Source organism: Anser cygnoides, chromosome 9 (genome assembly GCF_040182565.1).
Source record: "Anser cygnoides isolate HZ-2024a breed goose chromosome 9, Taihu_goose_T2T_genome, whole genome shotgun sequence".
Classification (NCBI taxonomy): Eukaryota; Metazoa; Chordata; class Aves; order Anseriformes; family Anatidae; genus Anser; species Anser cygnoides.
In genome coordinates this window covers 3,664,702-3,687,114 of record NC_089881.1, presented here as the reverse complement: position 1 = coordinate 3,687,114, position 22,413 = coordinate 3,664,702, and the positions used below count along the sequence as shown (strand labels likewise).

General features: G+C 41.0%; 2 protein-coding genes across 4 annotated transcripts; both read right to left on the bottom strand.

Annotated features, from left to right (window-relative positions):
• Nucleotides 1-931: 931 nt before the first annotated feature.
• On the bottom strand, nt 932-13,533 carry LOC106036180 (thiamine transporter 2-like). 2 transcript variants are annotated; one of them, XM_048063190.2, is made up of 7 exons: nt 13,478-13,533; nt 8,869-8,940; nt 7,696-7,848; nt 4,791-5,610; nt 2,959-3,151; nt 2,299-2,440; nt 932-1,519 (listed from the first exon to the last, which is right to left on the bottom strand). In XM_048063190.2, exons 3-7 carry the CDS (start codon nt 7,843-7,845, stop codon nt 1,397-1,399), a joined length of 1,428 nt encoding a protein of 475 aa, XP_047919147.2. In that variant the 5' UTR covers nt 7,846-7,848; nt 8,869-8,940; nt 13,478-13,533; the 3' UTR covers nt 932-1,396. The 2 variants fall into 2 exon arrangements, with proteins under 2 accessions (XP_047919147.2, XP_047919146.2); XM_048063189.2 differs by lacking the exons at nt 8,869-8,940; nt 13,478-13,533 and having other exon boundaries at nt 7,696-8,043.
• On the bottom strand, nt 12,226-21,908 carry LOC106036179 (thiamine transporter 2). 2 transcript variants are annotated; one of them, XM_067002223.1, is made up of 6 exons: nt 21,066-21,908; nt 18,239-18,404; nt 17,067-17,886; nt 15,412-15,604; nt 13,478-13,619; nt 12,226-12,609 (listed from the first exon to the last, which is right to left on the bottom strand). In XM_067002223.1, the coding sequence occupies exons 1-6, from the start codon at nt 21,098-21,100 to the stop codon at nt 12,430-12,432; spliced, it is 1,536 nt and encodes a 511-aa protein (XP_066858324.1). In that variant the 5' UTR covers nt 21,101-21,908; the 3' UTR covers nt 12,226-12,429. The 2 variants fall into 2 exon arrangements, with proteins under 2 accessions (XP_066858324.1, XP_047919153.2); XM_048063196.2 differs by lacking the exon at nt 21,066-21,908 and having other exon boundaries at nt 18,239-18,448.
• Between the last annotated feature and the right edge of the window lie 505 nt (nt 21,909-22,413).

Genomic DNA, 22,413 nt, shown 5'->3' with positions numbered 1-22,413 from the left:
TAAAATTTTCTACAGTTGTTCATGCAGTTGCTCACATGACTGTCATAGTTGCTAAAAAGCTATACTCGTGTTAACTTCTAGGTATCTTTTTTTTGCTTTAATGTCAAAGCATTTTACTTGATAACTTAATCTCTCTTTTACAGCAATTAATTTATTGAGCTTCTAGAGTAATACTTTTAATCCTGATATATATCAGTTCTCATATGTTTAAGATGATGCTGGAAGAGGTACATCATGAACTCTGCAAGGCAGATGGATGCCTAGGTACTGCAGCTTAGTTATTAATTTAATGGTTGCATACTTCCCAAGCACTGCATTGAAACAAATATTGAAACAGGTTAGTTTGAAAAGGACCAAATTTGGTTAGAATCCTGAAAGAGAGCCATAAATATGATGCAAATGTTCTTCTCTGTTGGAGGGAGAAATTACTGGGGCGTAAAGGTAAGCTCAGAAAAAAAGTATGTTTTCAAAGGAATTCATAATTTTTATTTTCTTGTGAACTGAAAAGCGGAAAATAGCAATTCTCAATTCTCTCTTGACTAACCTGTACCTTGTGGTAGAGGAACATAATGAAAATTGCTGCTGATATAAATGACTCCAAAGTGGCCATTATTGAACACAGTTGAAAGTCTGATTAGCTTTAGTTATATCTAGAATTTTAAGCATTCTTATTTAAGTATGACTGCCTTGTATAGAAATTGAATTCTCCCTGCGGCTGGCTTAAAAAAAATTTGCCTCCACAGATAAGTTACTGCATTTGGTCATTTGTGAGAATGTAGTAATCCCTCTGAACCTACTGAGGTAGCATTTTGGGGAGGGTGGGGGTGGTTAGATGCTACTTGCATTAACTTACTTTAAAAATGCATGTCAACTTCCAGTTGAAAAAGTGCAAGTCACCAAAAAGTTTTGGTGGTAAACTTTCCTACAGATCATCCTGCTGCTATGGGGCAATTACTTCTTTAGGTTCTACAGGCATGTTTGAAAGTCTTTTATTTAATGGTAAATTGCCTTTAATTAAAATACTCAGTAGAAGTGAAAGTTCAAAGGTTGTATTCTGTAAGCTCTTCTGTTGTGAGGTTCAGGCATCTGTATGAAATTGCCTCCTGTTGTGCTCGTTGAGCATTAATACAAGTTTTGGTGTCAGGACTGCATAACTAAATTTGAGTTGAAATAGAAAATTGTTTGAGGATTGTCTGGGATTAGAACTGTTGGTGAAGAGAACTGGGAAAAAATGCATCATGCTGTTTACAAAGCCCTTTGTGCTGAAGGCTCATAAACAGCCTTTTCCATCATTGACCAGTCTTGTTTGATTGAGCATTGTTTCCGCTAATTAGTTGTTCAGATGATGCAGCCTTCTGCATTGTTGCTTGCAACCATTCTTTTCATCTCTTTCCCCTTAATGATCAATAGGTTCACCAGCCACACTGGCATTTCTGCATTTGATGGAGATAATGATGTATATGCTTCTGGTCAGGAAAATTCCAGCTATGAATGCAAAGTAGCTGCCATAAACGAGAAACTGGGAGATGGGGGTGGAGAGAAGAGGGGAGGAAGAATCAAGAACTGTATTTGCTGTTAAATAACATAAAGGGTGTCCCTACACTGACTTCTTCACTTCCCTGCCACCCATGTTCCCAGAACAAGCCCCTCTTGAAATGGCTCGAAGTCTGGCTGCTTGACTTCATCCAGTAGAAAGACTGTAATCATAAAAGGGGGGTGGAGAGAATATCCTATTACTTGCTTGCCCTCCCTACCTCAGTAAGGAAGGAGGACAGCTGGCTAGCACTTTCTGGCTCTTATCTGGAAAGATGACAGCTCAAGACTTGGATGGTATTCAGTATGTGTGCTTAAACTCTAAAGCTGTCCGGGGACATGAGTTAATTTTCAGAATTAAAGTAACTTCAAAGTGCATCCAATGAAACTACATAAATTTGAATTTCTGTAGTAATAAAGACCCATAGATTACCTTTCAGCTTGCTTCTGTTTAGTGTATTTTTACAATAAACTTGTCAATAGTAAGCCTTTAAATAAGAAGAAATTGAGTAACAGGTGATGGTTCTCCCTTCTGCTCTATGAAGTATGTTCTTAAGATTACTACAGAAATGCAACATTGACAAAAGATTAGAGGACAAGTGGGCTCTAGTAGCTACTGCCAGTTCACTTCAAATGAACCTGTGTTCAAGTAAGTGTCCTAAGCTAACCCATCCCCTAATATCTCCCCAGAGGCTAAACTTTGAATAGAACCCTCTTCCAGAGGAGAGCAGGGAACGTGAGAGTAGTATGAGTAATGTAACTTACCTGGGTGCTGATATCCAGTCCTAGACCTCTTGAATCTACTACAATAACAGTCAAAATTGTCTGGATCACCAGTGCAACAAAGTTGTTGAAGCCAAACATCAAAGCATAACGCTCCATACTTAGGTTGACAGCAATCTGGAACCTGAAAATGAATATACAGCCAGGTTAACTGAGCTCTGGAGAGCTTGAGTGCTTGCAACTTCAGGGAGGAAGTTTGGGAATGATTTCATGCTCACAGTGGAGTCTTCATAGGATAAAGCTTCTTTACTTTTGATCATTACATTTTTAATATCTTCATTTTGATAGAGATCTATTTTTTGTTATTTCACTTTTGCCACATTATTGTGCATCTTCTCTTACTTCGGATAATTTTGCTAAATGACCTGTGTATGTTCATTTGATTATTTAGAGAAGTCTCATACATAAATCATTGGACAGCTAAATGTAGAATAAGGTAATTACTGACTTGGAATAAGCTATTCTTATGGTTAGGTCATACATTTAAGTATAGTCTTATATAGGCTAGAAATAATATTTTGCTGTAGTGACCTATTCAAAAATCTTATTTCTGTGGAAACTTCCAGTAAAAATTCATGTGTGAAAGTGATACTTCTGCTGATTCAAATCAATTTAATTGGAACAGTTGTGCATTATACTTACGTTGCTATTGTTATAAGGAACATGTAGCATGCCTTAAATACAAGGTAACCAGCGTAACATGCCCAGATGTTGTCTGTAAAGTACATGAGAAACAGAGAACCAGCATCCATTGCAGAGAACATTCCCAAAGCCAGTTCTCCAGAAAGATCCCAGTCTACTTTGACATATCCAACTGCCATGGATGTTGCTGAACCTAAAAATGAAAAATAATGAAAACTCAAACATTACTGTCCTTCTAGAGTCATGGCATTACTCTGTAAATGGATCATTACAGGAGCTCTTGATACTTTTTAAGACCACAGTAGACTTTGATATTGGTGTGGCTTCTATTTTCTGTTAGTGCTGTGGGAGTCTTCCGGTTTTGCTTTTTTCTTGCTTACAGAGCTTTCTCAGGATGAAGCACTCTGAGAAAGTGCCTAATGCCTACGGTTGGAGGCAGCAGTGCCTGGCATATTGTTGTTGTGCCATTTTTGACAACCATGATTAAGAGAACAACCCCACCAAGCACTTTCTGTTAAAATATGCCTGGGGGAGTTTAATTCTTTCATGTAAAGCTCTTCATGAAATGACAGTCTGTTGCACTCCTTCATACTTTTTTTTTTTACCTAATGACAGTATAGCTTCAGTGAAGGTTTTTCTGGTGAAAAATGTCATACTCCTTATTGATAATGACATATAGCAAGAATGCCTTCTACTACTTGTAAGAATGCTATCCAGCTATGGTTAATTTTTGTGCTCCTCCAGCACTGAGGCCTCCTGTGTGTTTATGAAAGCTTTTTGAAATGTTATGCTGAGGTTAGTAGCTCAAATGCAAAAGAAGTCTGGTCCAGGCAGGTTATACAGCAGTGAGTACTGGCTACCCATGGGCTTTTTGGCAGGATAGTACACTAGTGGTCTTGACTTGCTGGCTGAATGTGTTCCTCATCAGAATTCAAAAGTCATAGTAGGCCACCTCCTTCGGTCAGTAACTACAATAGCCAGAGGTTCCTGGTAATGTGAGTGCTTTCTGTACTCCAGAATAGTATCAAGTTCCAGACAGTGCAAAAGCATGAAAGCTCTTGGGAATGCTGCTCAAACCAGTAGTCTTGAAGCTTTGGGGTAATGTTAGTAAAATGCACTTCATGCTGCTTGCAGGGAAGGAGAGTAGACGGACAGTTCCCTGTATTACTTATAAGACTGCTGGTATGAAGGAGATGTGTGGAAGCTTGGAAATGAGGCTCCATTGGTACTGCACAGCTATTTCAATGAAGTTGCACTTTGAAGTGTGCCTTCTGTTTTGTGGCACACAGGTAAAGAGGAATATCATTGGGTCAATGGATCATTATGTTGTTGGGTCACAACATGCTTATCCAGGATCACTTATCCTGAAATGGCTGCTCATCCACTGTCAGAACAGACTGTCTAGAGCAGATATCTTTTATTTTTTTTTTTTTTTTTTACTTTTTGTATCAACTCATTTATATGTATTTGGGAGAGGACTAGGCAAGGTGGCATTGCACAAGGTTTTTGAACTGCGTGCTTTGCATTGAATTTATGAACTAAACAGAGCTGTGAATGAAAACTCTTAAAACTTCTTGGTGGAACAAGGTGCCCCAAGAAGGAAAAGATTATATATTTTGTGTGTGCATGTATATATGACTATTTTAAGGACCCCAGGGATAAAAAGCTGTATAGTAAAGAGATGCTTTGCACACTGTTTATATGGGGGTTATGTGTTGGAAGCTGTTACTATTGACCTTAATCCTCATAGGAAATAGTTGCTGAAGACATCGTGAAAGGATGTCACCAGCCAAGACAGATTAGAAGTAGCTGCTAGTGGTTTTTTTACTTACCTAAAAAAGTTGCTATTGCTTCAACAGCTCCGTTGTACACTGCAGAGCTGTGAGAGGGGGCTCTGAAATCCCACAGCACTTGGATGTAATTCACAATCTGATTGAAGCCTGCTGTAGCCAAAGCCCACCACAGGGACCAGTAAAGCAGCTTCCTAGAGCTGTAGCAATCCCTCAAGTCCCTGCTCAGCTGCACCAGTACTCTGAGCATGTGGTTTTGGGGCTTGGGCTGTTCAGCGTGCTGTTGTGGTGCTGGTCGCGTGTCAGCAGCTGCGCAGTCCTTGTCCTGTTGTTGGCAGCTCGATGGCCCGTTGGAACCGAGTGTAGCCACAGCTTTTTGTGGTTGTGGGAGGGTTTCAGAGACACCTTTTTTATGGAAGAACATGCTCTTTTGGGGCATTGGGAGGAGAAAGGAACACAGGAATGCCAGGGACACAGAAGCGAGGGTAATGGCGTTGAGATGAAAGTAGGATACGTCTGCCAAGGAAACCAGCAGCTGTCCCAGCACTGCAGCAACTGTGGCCGCAACAAGGGTGATACTCCTGCAATAGCTCGTCACTCTCTGATAGCGATCGGCGCTGACGACGCTGTAGATGTAGGCGTAATAGGCAACCTCGGTGGCTGTCACCATCCCGTAGAAGAATTCCATCACCTGCATGGCCACCACGCCGTGAGCAAAGAGGAGCAAGAGCCACGTGACGATGTAGCTGATGCCCTGGAGGAGGAGGACGGGCTTGTAGCGCACGTAGTCTGTAATCAGGAAGACTGGGAGCAGGAGTGCGAGGTAGGAGTATGTCCAAACAGGGAAAATCTGGTTGGTAATCTAGAAGGAAATTGACTTTGCTCTGACACAAGCATTATCTTGCATCAAATACTATTCCCTGTGGTAACTGAAAATTAATGTCTGTTTAGTTTCACCTTCCATATGAGTCACTGAATACTGCTGATTACCTCTCCTCTTTGCTTGATTAGAAAAAAAAGGTGCTCTTTATGGGGGGGGGAACTGGAGTTGAACTTAATATATAGTTATTACTATGTTGTCTTCACACATTATCTTTAAATATTGTGTGAAAAGTAAGTTCTTGATGAAACAGTATTTGAATAACTTTCTGTTGGCCTTCAATTGCATAGATGCTCCAGAAATATATTATTCGTTTTCCCTCGAATCAGAATAGTTTGGGTTGGAAGGGACCTTAAAGATGATCTAATTCCAAAACCCTACCCCACCCCCAGTTGCTTAAAGCCCCATCCAGCCTGGCCCTGAGCACTTGCAGGGATGTGGCATCCACAGCTTCTCTGAGCCAGGGCCTCACCACCTCCATAGAAACAAATTTCTCCTTGTATCTAATCTAAACCTACCCTCTTTTAGTTTAAAGCCCTTCCCCCTTGTTGTATCACTGCACTCCCTGACAGAGTCCCTCCCCAGCTCTTCTGGAGCCCCCTTTAAGCACTGGCAGGCCACTGTAAGGTCTCCTCAGAGCCTTCTCTTCTCCAGGCTGAACAATCCCAACTCCCTCAGCCTGTCACCATAGCAGAGGTGCTCCAGCCCCTTGATCATTGTGGCCCTCCTCTGGACTTGTTCTAACACCTGTATTTTTCTAAAACTGATCTCCATCCAAGCTGGCAGGTTCTGTTTACTACTCTACACTAAAGCTCAGTGTTTGCCCAGGTAGCTTTGGCTACAGCTGCAGCAGGAGTATGTGTTTCTTCTGGATACACGTCACCAACTGAACTCTGACTGTAAGATGTCTGTTTTGGGGAGGTCTTACCTAGTAAATGCTGGACCTGCTTGGCTATTAGGTCATGATTGCTTGTTCTCAGCTTGAGAGTTAGACTTGAATAGAATTGTTTCAAATGCTGAGAGAACAATAATAGCTGTTTATTGTTTTCTGAACCAGTATGATTGGTGAGCAGCAGGATCACTGCATCTTTCTGGGGGTTCCTTTGGTTATCTGCATTTTAAATTAAGTGACTAAAACTTGGGGAATTAGCTCATGACTGGAGAGTTCAGCTGAGAGTCAGTATCTGTACTGTCCTTATTTTTGAGCTGGTTGATGCTGAAATGAGAATTAAGGCATCTCATCATGTTATTTATATGCTTCATGTAAGAAAGTTTTCATTTCTGATTTTCAAAAAAAAAAAAAAACCAAACAAAGCAAAACACCTTTTTCAGAGTAAAAATGGGGTTCATGCTACTAAGCTGGCAGATTCTGCCTCAGCTTTTACTAGTGCAAATCAGGAATGATTGTTCACGCTAGTGGTGATGTGGGTGTACCTAGCTTGTGTTGTCTAATTATGCCACTAGATTCATGATTCTCTTTTGATTCATGTCCTCTTTTATTATGAAGCGTGCACCTGAACCAGCCAGTGCTGAGCAGAGGAGCAGAACACAGACAATCACAGTACATGCTTTTTAAAAAATAATTAAAAATTAAAAAACAACTTATGTGAATCTGACTTGCACAGACTAGACTAATGGATGCACAGAACAGCTTAGTAATGTAGGTAATAATCTAATAGGTCATCAGTGGAAGTCTGCTTGGTTGTCTAATGTCTGATCACTGTTTCATTTTCGTTGTTAGTATAATTCCCCAATAAGTATCAATAAATCTCTTTGTTGCTCCTTTTTTTTTTTCTTGGGGGGAAGAAACTGTCTGACCTGATCTTGCTGAAAGTATCAATTTCTTAAACAACAACCAAAATGGTTTCAAAGCCCAGGAATGTGGGGACTTCAGAACTTAAACCTGCAAAAGAGGAGAATCCTTATTCTTTTCCAGGACAATCTTAAATAAGGGTATCTCAATAAAATATACCTATCTTACTGAATACTTTTTCTCCCATTCAGTTATTACTGTGAGGCTTACTGCTTTAAGTGTTCTAATTATTACTTAAGAGAACAGTTGCTTACCTGTTCAATTGTTAGATTTTTGTCTGGTCCACTTAAGTAAGGAGTGAGAAAAGATTCTGAAGGCCTCATTGTGGAAAAAAATCCATTCGCACAAATGATGACTGTGGGATAAATCCAGTTGCTGCCTATGGCTCCTTTCCAGCAATCCATGGTCTATGTAGAAACGTAGTGCACCAGAAATTTAAAAAGGTACTGTTCACAGTTGCTGAAAACTCATTTGTAAGTTTACTTTTTAACCAACGCTACTTCAGCTAATGCTTCTTTCACCACGCTTGCTACTAATCACAGACAGCCTGTAAATGAACAACTTGGATCAAAGGGCATTGGTGGCAAACTCTGATCTCTGTCTTGTCTGTCAAAGGTTGTTCTTACTGACTCACTTAAAATTAAGTAGATGTAGTGGAAGAATAAAGATCCATTACAGTCTCATTTCTGAATAGATGAGAGGGCAAACTGTCAGATTAGAGCTCATTCTCAGAATGCTCAGGGAGGCATTTTTCTAATGATTTCCTGTCTGAGAGCCAAGTGGAACAACAGAAGTGCAAGACTTTTTGCAGACAGTAAAAACCCCCAGCAAGCTTGCAACCCTTTGTGAGCTTGGCTTCTTCAAAATACTTTAACACTCATCTTTCTTACTCTCTAGTTGTCTGAGTGAGTACATAGACGTAGTAACTCTCAGCCTCTTGAATCTACCTCCTCAGACTTAAAGAGGGCTTCTGGCTTCACTTTTAAAAGTGGTGATTAAAAGGAAAAAAAAAGACTTTTCCTCTTTGTAGTTGGCTGCAAAAATAAAGAAACTTGTCTTTTAAGCTTATTTTACTTGCTTAACACTAAGTACCATAATAGGATGTTAAGGCAACATTGCTGTGACCTTAGAGGAAGGTTACAAAAACCAACCCTAACATCAAAACTTGATTTTAAATGACCGCCTCTGATTATCATCTTCCTTGTGTAAATCATTGTACTTAGATAAAATGATTTGTACAAAAGTAGCCTGTGTTATCCTTAACTCCTTAAATTTGTATTTGAATTCTTGATATGTTATCATTTACAAATAAAAATATACTAAAACTCAGCCTAATCAATGACATCAGCATAAATCTTACATCCCTTCCAAATGGGCTGAGTGAGTAGCTTGCACTCTTCCGAATAACCTCTAGGGTCATAACTTACCTGTCAAAACTGGGGTTGTGGTCTGTCTTCCGTGGATTCATGTGCAGTTTCCTCCTAGGATAGGTTCCTGTACTGTAGAAGAGATGTCAATAGCCACCCTTCAGGATTTGAGGTAGTAAGAAACTTGTGTCTTATTAGTAAAAACTCTTAGGAAATGAACTTGATAAAATGTTAACAGAAATAAATAATAATTCATCTCAACTCTTCTTGCTTGCAGAACTTCCTCATAAAGAGTGCAGGGGAAGCCTTCTACTTTATAGGTTTTGTCAGCAAGTGGTTCTAACTTTAAGATAAAGGATTAAGACTCACAGTTCTTAATAATGATTAATTATAAATGACGTGGCAAGAAAGCAATTACTTGATTACCTTTTTATGTTAATGAGTACCTCTTAAAGGTGTATCCTTCAGTTTGTGGATAAGAATATAATAGCACATGTTTTAAAGCTTAGGCTGACACAGGTGTTTCCTGGGCATAGCACCGAGATCTCTGGGCTCAGTTTTCTGACTGTCCTCAGTGTGGGTGTGTGGGGAGGTAGGACACAGAAAACTTCCTAATGTTTATTGGCCAGAAATTACATCAGAGGATTAGTCTGTCACTTTTCATAATGACAAAAAGTTTAAAAAAAAAAAAAGACAAAGTTTCTAAAAAAAAAAAAAAACACAAAACACAACTACTTCTGAGGCTTTCTGCAGCTTTGCTTTCATTCAGCCATTTTTGGACTGGGCTTCCTACTTCTCCCATGGCTCATCAGAAGAGGGAGCTGACCCTGAAGTCCACAGGTGATCTGTGGGATGGGTATTGACCCTGGGAGCCAACCCTGTGGCCCTGGCATGAGTGGCCCCACATGCTATTCGGAGTTTTGTGAGGTTTTGTTTTACAGTTATGGAAACCTCTCACTCTGCTTCTAGCCTGTAGTGCTAGAAGTGTTCAGGGAAGCGAGGCATGTTCTGTCTCCATGTTTCATGCTCGCTCTTTACAAATGGCTTTTGAGAAATGAAAATACGGAGACGATGCTGCTGCGTGAGTCAACGGCCTACTGCAAGGTGGCTGACTGGCATTCACCTGGTAACCCACACAGTGCTTGGTTGGTACCCAGTGGCTTTGAATAGAAAGATGCAGTTTTCTTGCTGGCATGGCTAAAACTGGCCTTACCAGCTTGCTGGATTGTATCATGGTGAAGACGTGTCTCCAAAACCACTAGTGTTTCAAAGGCAGTTAGTGATGCACTGAGATGGGGCTGTAGCTATGGGGAGCAATGTGTTCTGCTTCAGGTTTTTGTAGTTAAGTGGAATTTTGGTCACCCTGGGAGGAAAGATGAGCTCTTAATACTAAACACAACTGCATGCAAGAGGAGGTGGATTTGTTCAGTTTCCTTTTGCAGATCAAATAGCCTGCTGGGCCCAAACTATGGCCTTTCCAAAGTGTGTGCATTGTATGTGAATGCACAGGTGGATGTGCATATCACTATTTTGGATGAAATCTGATTGCTGGGTTAACGTTGATTTGCAGCTGAAAACCCAAGGTAACATGAGGCTTTACCTTTCTTTTGCTGTTGTTTGTAATTTCATTGTGTCATGTCCTTCCTGACACTCCTCAGAGCTTCCCTATCCCTCCTCCCCTCCCAAATGCTCCTCCAAACTCCCAACCCCACAATTTTTTGTAGAGAGAGAACAGGTATCCAAATATAAATCATATGTATGGTTAAAGACTTTTCTGAAGACAGTGTTCTCTATAGCTGAAAACTGAATATATTGTCTGCTTGGTTCTTTTGCTCTTCAGAGGCAATACAGAGAAGACAGTAAGATTTGACCAGTTCAGAACTTTTACTGTTTTTTTCTATCAGTTTTAAATACTAAGTTTTTTTCATTTAAGCACAAATTCTAGTTAGCTGCCAGTCCAGAACTTGCATCTGTATTTGTAAGTAAAAGCCTTAAAAGAGGAAAGAGGTTTTCTATTCATGAGGTAATACTAAGTAGTCCATGCTCTATTGGACTTATGTCCCACAGGCAGGAATATTATGTAGGTAGTTCTGTGGTAATAAAAGATAGTGCTTAGTGGAAGCTAAGTACATCTCCTGCTTTTGCATCTGCATTGGTTAAACTGTTCTGCTTAAAGACAATTTACAACTGAGGATGTCCACGCAGTGCACAATACTAAATAAAATGACTAGAAAACGAGCTGGGTTCATTTGGGCAAGTCCTACTGATTCTTGTGACCTAAAGCAAATTACTTCTCTCCTGCTTAATCTTGCCTCTAGATAGTTTGCCTAGTTCCAGTACATGACAAATGCATGAAAAGCACAAATGTTTGTACAGATGATAACTTTTCTCCACAGGAAACATATTTATTCTGCAAATGCAAAGTATTTTCTATTTTTATTAGTGAGATGTAGGTATTGCAAGCTTGAAGCAAGCTGCAGTACAGAAATAACTTTAACATATGGGTATATTTTTATATTAAACTAAGCATTCACTATGCAAGCTCACTTATCTCTTTTGTCTTCCTGGACTGACTGTCCTTTATGCTAAACTAAATTAGTTGTAGGACTTAAAGTCTCTTGATAAATTCTGAGATGCTGACCCTGACAAATCCTTGGCCAAGATCAGTGAACCTCCTCATCTGGTGAGCAAAATTGCATGGTACTAGTTGTTTTTTTTTCTCATTTCAGTTTTAAACCTTCCTGTTAATCTGGATTCCTATGCAGAGTCAGTCAAATTCCTCAACAACATACTTTTTCTGGACTTAGTCTGTACTACTCAACCTCTTTTTGTATTTTTTTCTTCCTGTTGAAACAGGAAGACATTCAGTCTTAAAATATTAATTTTACTGGAAGCACAAAGAAACAAGTGGGGAAGGTTCATTTTTGTTTTGACTCTGAAATGTTTACCCTTCTGAGCTGAGATTGCTATGGGTTCAGTGCAGTGTTTAGGTTGCAGTTTTCAAACATGGGCCAAACAACAACTGTGGCCTAGCAGTGGTTGAATGAACCTTCTTCTCAGACAGGTTGTGCAAGCCCTGCCTTTGTGCTGTTGTGTGCAAAAGGTGTGCTTCTGAGGTGGGCTTTCAACCTCCGAATCACCTGTATTTAGGCAGGAAGGAATATCACGATGCAAATGCAATACCTTCTTCCTCTGTTCAGAGCAAGGTTTGCACAAAGCGGGCAGTAGCCCCTTGGCCCGCATGTATGAGCAAGTGTGCGTGGAAGCAGCTTAGCGATACTGGTTGCAAGAGCCAGACCAAGCAAGGCAATGAACTTGAATCTTTGTTGTGCACAGTGGGATGCCAAGGTGGTTGCTGTGCTTTTTTGATTATAAAGTATTGCTGTTAAGCTGTTTAAAGGCAAATAAACAAGAATCTAAAGCAACTTATCATTTATTCTTGGCTTGGTGCCGTTCTGATGATCTTTCTTAGCTGGCATATGTTGTAAGGAAGTGCTGTAATGATTCAGCATAGCTTTTCAGGGTTGTGTTGTATGTTCCTCTTGCATTGCTGTTCCCTGTATGCTGCACTAGGAGCTCTTCTCCCATGAGGGCCAGGCCACGTGAGCCTTTGCTTGACTCCTACAGCCGGGTCGTATAGCCAGTCACAGTCTGCTCTTTTGGTTCATGTTCAGCAAGGTTCAGAGGCTCTTTCCATGATCTTGCTATTTTCCTTCTGCATTTGCTTGAGAGAAGCATGCAAATGCTTCTGATCAAGAAAATCCCAGCTATGACTGCAAAGTAGCTCCCATAAATTAAAAACTGGAGATGAGGTGAGAGAAAAAGGAAACAAAAAAATAATGAAAAACACAGGGTAGGGAAACACTGTTTCTCCTGGAGACAGACACTGTTTTGTTTACTTATGTCTTGGCACAATTTCTCTGCTCAAGTTCTTGCTTTGTGCTTAAGCAAAATCTCCTCTTTTCCAGCAAACAGCAGGTCTTTGAGGTATGAAGAACTGCCATGTTTCTACTCCTTGTGCTTCCTAATAACCATCAGAGGGGGAAGGGATGGGAACAGGATTTTTTTTTCTATTGCAAAATGTAGAAGTAGCTTCACTACCAGCATGCCCATTACTCACATAGTCATGAATAATGCAAGCGAAGAGTGAGTGAGTCCTTTTTTTTTGCTCTTACTTGCACATTTCACTGGTGTTACCAAACTGGCTTCAGTAAATACGACATGAATTCATATCAGTCTTTCCGACAACAGTGGCAAGCCTATTTATGATGTCTGTACATGTTCTTAAAGATTTAATGTTTAATCTTTCAAAATATCTTTTGCTGTCTCCATGCAGAATATCTGGATAGCTTTAGTTTTCTTCATGTCCATGGGAGTAGGAAGCTGTCCCAACTTCTCAGACACTGTCTGAGAAATTGCAGAAGTCAGTAAATTTCAGTTGACTTCAACATGAGTGGAATTGCCTTGACTGAAGCTATTGGCACTGATGTGAGATAGGATATCCCACGCTACATTATATGACCAAACCATGGGCAGAAAGATTTTATTACTCACCTTGAGATACAGACCAGATTTGCTCCTGGGCTGCAATTAGAAGTGATTTTTCTTGGTAAACTTTTGAAAATGAATCAGCTAATCAGTGAAATGGAAGCAAATTAACAGTACATACCTGAGTCACTATGTCCAGTCCCAGGCCTTTTGAATCCACTACGACTATTGTAAGGATTGTCTGAATCAGCAGTGCGATGAAGTTGTTCAATCCAAACATCAAAGCGTAGCGCTCCATGCTCAGATTTATGGCGATCTGGAACCTAAGGTGAGACTGGCTGTCAGGTACTTCACACTGGGTGGAAAGCTATTACTCTCCATGCGGTTGATAGAGAAATGCATCATAGAGGTGATACCCCAAGGGTGGGCTAAATGGTGCTTCATCTGTTTGATTGCTCCCAGCAGTGTCCTGACTATTGGAGTGCATTTCAATGACTTTGTACTTGTCTGTGTTGCTTTTTGAAACCACATCATGTGATCAGAAGATCGGATCTTCTCTTCTACCTTCAGGCTGTGCCAGCCTCAGGCAGATGGCCTGTGGTTCCCCTCTTGGGCCTCAGAAAGCTTAGCAATATCAATAGGGCTTTTTCTGAGTGCTCAAACATTGCTTCATTTGGTGGTCTTGTGTCCAACTCTTAGCAGTGCCATAACTGTCTTGAAGAGTTGAAGTTGGATATAAGGGGGGTGGGGGGGAGGGAATACCTCATAGGGAAATAAAGCACTAGGTTAGGTTTCCCAGACAGGTTGTAAAGTTTCCATGGCTGGAGGCTTTGAAGGCTTGGATGGACAAAACCATGACCTGATCTGGCATCGGCAGATCTGCCCTGGCTGGGAGGTTGGACTTAAGTGGTCACCATGGGTATGTTCTAATCCCAGGAATTGGACCTGATGATCCTTATGGGTCCCTTCCAACTCGGGATATTCTATGATTCTATAATCAAAATTTTTATGAAGTGAATCACTTTTTGCTCTGTGGCTTAGTGGAGGTAGAATGCAGTTTATTCTTGTCAAGAGCGCACAGATTTTTTTTCCTTGCAATATCATTTTTGACAATAATTGGAACATCTATCTTAGCGATATTTACCTCCCAAGTTTCTATTTGAACAAATCTATCTGCTCTTCCTTCAGTATGCTTTGCGCTGACTTTCAGCAGGGCTCATTTGTGCAAGCTTTTATTCTTTTTCTATTGAATATATTGAAGTAGTTCAGGTGTTATCCACTATAATGCACTGAAAATCCACCAAAATATAAACAGGGGATTCAACTGACTTCGTTCAAGATGGGTATCATCTTGTCATGCACTGCAGTTATAGCAGTTTTTAAATTATCTGAGTTTTTTAATTATCTGATTTTAAGTTATCTTGTTTTTGACACAAATGCATCTGATATTTTTGTTAATGAAATAGTATAGTAAAATTTTGAGCTAGTCTGAAAGCATTCTGATCAATACAATAAGTGGGAAAATGTGTTTATATTTTTTCTATATCTGACAACAAAATAGCTTGATCTCGTAAGAGGGTCATTTTCATTTAAATGTGCTATGCTATTATATTTTGTTTACACCATAATGTCATTAAAGATATATGTATAAAGTTGTGCTGGGGAATGCTCGTGGCAAATCTTTTCCTGCTTTCACATAGCTCATATTTTGCAAGCTATCAACAAGGTGGTCGAGATATAAGGAGATATTAAAAGATGGTTCTTGATCTGCTTTTTAAAGATGGTTGTGTTGTCCCCACATCTCCTATGCTAGTGCTTGTGCAAGAGGAAAGTAGCTTAAATGTTTTTCTATTAACATTGCCTGTAATAGTAAGGATACTTTATACGTTTAGCTTCTGCATAGGCAATTGTTCAGTGTTCTTCTGATAACTTATGGCTGTTTAGAAGGATGAAAACAACGTAAGTGGGCATTTAAGTGTCCTCATCTTTACCTAAACAGTTATGTCTAGTGTTAGATCTGCTATCTCTTGAGTAAAAAGAGGAATGCCCTAAGTATGCTTAAAGTAGGGTTAATATTACGCACATAATGGTAGCACTGTAAGGGTTTATACTTACGTTGCTATTGTTATAAGAAGCATATAGCTTGCCTTGAAAATGAGGTAGCCAGCATAACATGACCAGATGTTGGTAGTAAAGTGCATGAGGAAGAGGGAACCAGCGTCTATTGTGGAGAAGATCCCTAATGCCAGTTCTCCAAAAAGGTCCCAGTTCACTTTCACATATGCCACCATGAAAGATGTTACCGAGCCTAGAGAGGGAGGAAAAAAAGTAAATGTTGCATGTGTTCTATAGCCTGCATCACCAAGTGCCACCCTCACATACCAAAAGGCAACGCTGAATAATGAAGCAGACTAGTTCAGAAACTGTGCAGATGGATGGTCATTTTTAGACAACAGCATGAATTATCTGCAATTCTTTTCATAGTATTTTACTCCACTTCTTGGATAAACTGTCTTGTGAAAAGATTCATTGTTTATCAGTGTAGTACCCAGCAAGCTCAAAAGGAACAATTCTTCCAAATTCTTCCAGCTTTTGTTGCTTACTAGCTTGGTTGTATAGTAAGCCAGTTACCTTTTAGGTTAATGGATTAGCTCTGTGCAGCTCGTAAAGGGACTAAGCTGCCAAAAAAAAAAAAAGGCAGGAGGGGAGGGATGACTTCTGTCAAGTATCAAGTGAATGTACTCAAGAAAACGAAAGGATAAGCAGTGTTTTTTCTTTTGGTGGGTCTGCTACAAAGACATCTGTTTTGAAAGTAAGCGGTCAGAGTATCCATCTTAGGTGTCTTGTACAATTTGAAAACCTCTACACTGAGAACTAGGTGATTCCAGGAGAAAGAGGAATTCATCATGGAATAGGCACTTTAGGAGTTCCTTCTAATCCATCAGTCACTTGGTCTATATTAGCTGTCTCCCTCCAGACCAGAGTAACTTTTAACAGATACTTAAAAGTATCTGTTTCTCCTTATCGACAGGAATGGTAACTTGAATGGCCAGATGCAACATAGACATACTTATTTTCCCTGGTGGATCACGCCCCAATGTCTTTTGCAAGTCCTCCACAGCAGCACAGTGAGTGTGTGGAACCACTGCCAAGTAAGGGTGGTACACTCAATTTGCCTTTGGATATCTTTGCTTATATGAAGCAGGCATCTGCTCCCACTGCAAAAGAGTATGGTTAACCTCAGTAACATCACGAATTCAGTAAGCATTTTTTCCTGTAAATCCCTGTATCTTGGAATTGCTGAAATTCTTTGTTTCCTGCTCTGCAAGAGCATTTTAATAGAGAAATATCTTAATGAGAGGTTTAAGTTCTTGTATAAAATATTTATGGAAAAACTTATCTTTGTAAGCTGATACTATTGCTATGGGAACTGTTGTGATGCTTGCTGGGGGGATGGGAGGCAAGATAAAAAATGCAAAACCTTGTAAAAGAAACATGGGTGCCTCCGAATGGATCAAGCAGCTGGATGGAAGGTCTGTGTGACGTGTACGCTTCTGCATGCTGGCAGGATAAAGTTTGGTGCCCTAGTCATACAGAAAAATAGCATAGCTCATGTTTGAACTGTTTTTGTACATCAAAGAACTGGATCTCGAATGCACAATACATATACTGTTTCCTTGGAGTATCTGCAATGGAAAGGAACTGCAAAACTGTTCTAAAGTAAAACTTTGGAGGCTACCTTTGTGACTGATGCTTAAACATGAACTTACTCAGGAAAGTTGCTATTGCTTCAACAGCTCCGTTGTACACTGCAGAGCTGTGAGAGGGGGCTCTGAAATCCCACAGCACTTGGATGTAATTCACAATCTGATTGAAGCCTGCTGTAGCCAAAGCCCACCACAGGGACCAGTAAAGCAGCTTCCTAGAGCTGTAGCAATCCCTCAAGTCCCTGCTCAGCTGCACCAGTACTCTGAGCATGTGGTTTTGGGGCTTGGGCTGTTCAGCGTGCTGTTGTGGTGATGGTCGCGTGTCAGCAGCTGCGCAGTCCTTGTCCTGTTGTTGGCAGCTCGATGGCCCGTTGGAACCGAGTGTAGCCACAGCTTTTTGTGGTTGTGGGAGGGTTTCAGAGACACCTTTTTTATGGAAGAACATGCTCTTTTGGGGCATTGGGAGGAGAAAGGAACACAGGAATGCCAGGGACACAGAAGCGAGGGTAATGGCGTTGAGATGAAAGTAGGATACGTCTGCCAAGGAAACCAGCAGCTGTCCCAGCACTGCAGCAACTGTGGCCGCAACAAGGGTGATACTCCTGCAATAGCTCGTCACTCTCTGATAGCGATCGGCGCTGACGACGCTGTAGATGTAGGCGTAATAGGCAACCTCGGTGGCTGTCACCATCCCGTAGAAGAATTCCATCACCTGCATGGCCACCACGCCGTGAGCAAAGAGGAGCAAGAGCCACGTGACGATGTAGCTGATGCCCTGGAGGAGGAGGACGGGCTTGTAGCGCACGTAGTCTGTAATCAGGAAGACTGGGAGCAGGAGTGCGAGGTAGGAGTATGTCCAAACGGGGAAAATCTGGTTGGTAACCTACAAGAGAAGAAATCTGTGTAATTCCTCTTTGGGAAAATAAGCTCATTTATTTTAAATGGCTTTACAGAAGGGAAGAAGAATTCATAATATACACAACCATGCTGGTCTGAAGCACCATGAGTGTGTTGAACATGCTACTGAATTTTAAATTTTAGAAACCCTGTTATATATTTTGAGTCTTTTACTTATGCCACCCGGAGCAAATTGTAACCTTCCCAAGCTGGTTACAGTTTTGCTTTTTTTTCTCACCTTTGTCTTTCTTTAAAGGCTTTGTTTAAAATTTTACTTTTGATTTTTGGTGCTCCATGTAAAAAAAAAAAAAAAAAAAAATAGTAGAATAAAACCATACCTCATCTATTGTCAGATTTTTATCTGGTCCTGTTAGATAAGGGGTTAGAAAAGGTTCTGATGGCTTCATCATGTAGAAGAATCCATAGAGGCAGAGGACCAGGGTGGGGAAAGTCCAAGTGTTAATTTCCTCTTGCTTCCAGCAGCCCATAATTCGTGCAGCAAAGCTGGGGAGGAATTCTGTTAGAAAGATGATACTGCCCATGCAAGCACAAAGATATTTTGTAGTTGTAACTTCTGTTTTGTGGTAACTTCTGTTTTGTGGTTTCTAATGTTAAGGAGTGTTCTTTAGAGGTTGGCAACTGGAAAGCATTTTTCTTCACTTTAAGTGAAAAGCTTTCTGTACATAATCTGCTGTTTATCTCCGTGTAGACAGGCTATAAAGAATGATTTGGAAGATCTTTGAATGGGAGACAAATTACACCGTCATTCATTCTGCACTGACCAAGCTAACCACTGGGGAAGCCTTCCTTCATCTAGGAAGGCTTTTTTTTTCCTGGACATTGCTGAGCACTGAGATGCCCCCCAAGCACCATGTTGATTAACAAGCATCTAGTTCACAATCACTGTGTTTCTCCTTGGCCTCCTAGATGTGTGTGGCTTTTCTGTCATGGAGAGCTAGAGCCTAGTGAATGAGAGTCACTAATAGATACAGAAAGGATATCAAGCCAGATCCTCAGCTGAATTTATTGCTGCAGATTCATCAGAAGTCCAGTTTGGATGTATGCCTTCTATATTCAGTCTATAAAAAACATCTGTGGTTACAAAAAGTAATAGTTCACATTAAAATGAAATGAAGCAGATACTTGGGCTCTTTTCTCTAGCTGGGACTTATGGAATAAATTAAATCTTGGTGCAACTCTTCTGGAAAGAGCCCAAGAGAAATCAAAATGGATATGATGGGGGGAATGCAGAGGAAACTGTAGGTTATACTCCATAGTCATGTTGGTGTAGGCAATATCAGGAATCTAAACTTGCAGGGTTTATCTTCTGGAGCCCTCTGGACTGTTCCTGTTGCCAGCTGGTGTTGCTGTTGCTCTGCAGATGTCTATCTACTTCCTGGGAACTCTTTTCAGGCAAAATATTGTTCTAATTTTAAAATAGTATTTTTGGGGGCAGTGTTTTTCCTCAACTCTTTTAAAGATGAGTTAAGATCTACCCCAAAATAAACGTTCATGCAGCTGTTGACTGCACCATTCCTGATTGGTTGGGTGGAAGCTCCTCTTGTTAGGGTGCAAAGTTACCTGGGGTGTGATATATAAAGTATGAGGTAGCAAGTGTTCTGCATCTTTTAGAAGTTCATACCATGAACACATTTTGCTAATGATACACAAAGAAAAGGTTTGGATCAAAAGGAACTTGAATTATTTCATTTTATGCTATAACTTCTGAAACTACTGACATTACAGGATTTACAGCAGAAATTAATTTAGCTGTATGTCAACTCTGCAGCGTGAACCACTAGAGGGCAAGATGACCTCAGCAAAGGAAAAATGTGGCTGGGACACATTCAGAGCACTCAAGGAAAGGCATTTCTGCCCCTCCTTCATTCCCTGTTGTTGCAATAGCTTCTGCTGCAAATAGAGAGTTGGCAAGGACTAGTTTTGGCCCTGCCTAGGATCCTTCTTGCTTAGTCACCAAAATATCCTCTCACTATCCTTTCACATGATAATCATTAATGCGTTATAGCACCCTAATGCCATATGAACACTTAATGTGCTACTGAAAGACTCTGAGACAGGCACTAAGAAGAGGGTGGTGAAGGGCATCTCTAGCACTTTAATCTCCATCAGAGGTCCATATTAGCTCCATGATTTAACCAGGTTGCATTTTTCCCTTGCCAGATTAGATTCTCAGGTTACATCTGCTCCTGTCTCTTTTGGGTCTTGCTGTGCTCGCTCTACAGCGGGCAGGCTCTGTGGAGTGAAAGTGGCAGGTTTCAGGGACCCTTTTAAAATACCCCATGTCTTGGGATGCAAGTGGGACATGGACAGATTTATAGGGAGGCTGGAGGCTACTACATGCCCAAGGGCTCAGAGAGCACTGGGTGGTGCGCCTCTGGCACTGGCCCTTGGTAGCAGGGCTGTGCCATCAGCTGCAGTAATCTGTTTCAAACTGTGTACAAAAAAACTTCAGGTGTGCCCTGGTAAGTTCATCCTTCCATTCCCAACACATGTGCTACTTGGGGTTAGACATGCAGCTCTTCTCTGGAGATTTACTAGTGGAGGCACCTGTGCTAGACTAGCAGATATTTTAGATGAGAAGTTTCCCACCTGATTTGAGCAGCTGAGGAGCCAAGAGGTGCAGTGGGGTGAGGGTGTGCAAGGGCAGCCTGCTCTGCCCTTAGGGAGCCAGGAGGTAGGCAACAACCTAACTGCAGTGGGGTGCGTGCTCACCTTGCACCCCAGCACTGCTGTATCAAAGGGCCCTGCTACAGCCTTAGCTCAGCTCTGCTGGCCACCACTATCGTTGTCACTTTCTGCACTTATAGCCACAAACGTTTGACAGTGAAATCTGTACCTCAGTGCTGAAGTGGAAGGCAGCCAAATTTTTCCCATTCATTCACCCCTTAGGATCAATTTTTTTCTTTTATAACTAGGTTTTTCTTCTCTTTTGGAGAGATGGTGGGATGCCTTGGTGTCCCTCTGCGGAAAAATCTCTTTCTTGTTTTCACTGCATGCTCCATCAATTCTTACTTAGTGCCAGAGCCACCCACTCTTCTCCCACACAGCATCACTTAGCCCCCAGTTCCCCACTGGACTGCTCTCTTTTCTCCTCCGTCTTTCCCCTGTTGCTGCAGGATTTCCGAAGCTCGTATGTAACCATACCTTGTCTGCTTGAGCTCCTCCTTTCCCGCTTCCATGGATAATGTCCTCTTTTAGTATCTCCAGTCTCTTCTGGCTGTCCTCTCTGTATTGCAGCTACTGGACTGTATTTATTTTTTGTGCTTTTCCTGTTCTTCTGGTATTTCAACTTGTTCTGATGACACCTCCTTTGAAAGCATTTCCAGCTGGCACACTTTCAGCACCCTTAAAGGAACAGCCAGACAATCCTGGCCTGTTCTTGCCCAAAGGCAGCAGTAAATCAAGACTGACACCATGGTTTGATGCTTGACTGGCACAAAAGCAATAGAGCTAATCCTGTTCCAAAGATTTTTGGATCTATTTGGCAGGGTACATGGCTTGGGAAACTGCTCCATATCAAGGTGTAACAGTACCCTATGCCTGAGTAATGACATAAACAAGGGAGAGCAAATGCCAGTGTTATAAGGCTTAAATGTTTTCTTACTAAATACCTTGTTTCATGACATTGTCAGCTTTAAAAAGTAAAATGCTTTGCTTCTGTTTTGCTCTTGGTTATTAGCAGACTTCTCACATCTTTTGCATAGGAAAAAGTCTCACGGCCCTACTGAAGATGGAGATGATCCTATAGTCATCTGTGGAAGTTCCTGTGGGATACAAAACAGTGAAGAGTGCAATTCAGAATGCACAGATATGCACAGAAAGTATGTACCTAGGAACTCAGATCTCGTTCCCACCCCCCTGCTTCCAACATATAGGTCTGGAATGAGGGATACGATAACTTCTTAGAAATGTGGCCAGTACAATAGGAAAGTTACTGCTAAGATGCCTTGATCACTTTAGAATGGGAGAAATATCCATGAATAAGAAAAATACAAGAATTTTCCTATAGGTCAGTAGTGTGCCTTTAGCTGTGGTTTCAGCCTGGCCACATTTTTGCAACATATTTGCCTTCTCAACACTCAAAGTTTTGGGATTAGTGATGTTAACAAAGTGATTCCTGCATACTGCCTTTATCAACCATAAATTCATGAACCATAGATCCATCTAATTCCTCTTGGGACACTGCTGTGTACTGTGGATGAGCTTTAGCGAACGTATGTGAAACTAATGCGTGAAGATGTGATAATTCCTTTTGGCACTTTCCCAGCCATCAGACACTCTCTGGCACTTATTCCAGAGCTATCTTGCTCTAATTCTCTGCACGGTTAATTGAATCTATAGCAATAGGAAATGACAGCTCATTTGAGACTGTATAGCTGCATTTGATATTGTTCTCAGGGACTCTTGCTAAAATGCAGAGAAACTGTTGAAGTGCATAGTGTTACTCTGGGTCTGTATTGACTTAACTGAGGTAAGAATCTAACTCAGATTT

Coding starts and splice junctions, on each gene's coding strand:
- LOC106036179 (XM_048063196.2), bottom strand. CDS start 18,442: ATGGGCAGTATCATCTTTCTAACAGAATTCCTCCCCAGCTTTGCTGCA. Junction 15,605..17,066: donor AGCAATAGCAACTTTCCTGA/GTAAGTTCATGT, acceptor CTCCCTCTCTAG/GCTCGGTAACATCTTTCATG. Junction 12,610..13,477: donor GACTGGACATAGTGACTCAG/GTATGTACTGTT, acceptor CCTCATCTCCAG/TTTTTAATTTATGGGAGCTA.
- LOC106036180 (XM_048063190.2), bottom strand. CDS start 7,845: ATGGATTGCTGGAAAGGAGCCATAGGCAGCAACTGGATTTATCCCACA. Junction 3,152..4,790: donor AGCAATAGCAACTTTTTTAG/GTAAGTAAAAAA, acceptor TTTCATTTTTAG/GTTCAGCAACATCCATGGCA. Junction 2,441..2,958: donor TTCCTTATAACAATAGCAAC/GTAAGTATAATG, acceptor ATTCATTTTCAG/GTTCCAGATTGCTGTCAACC.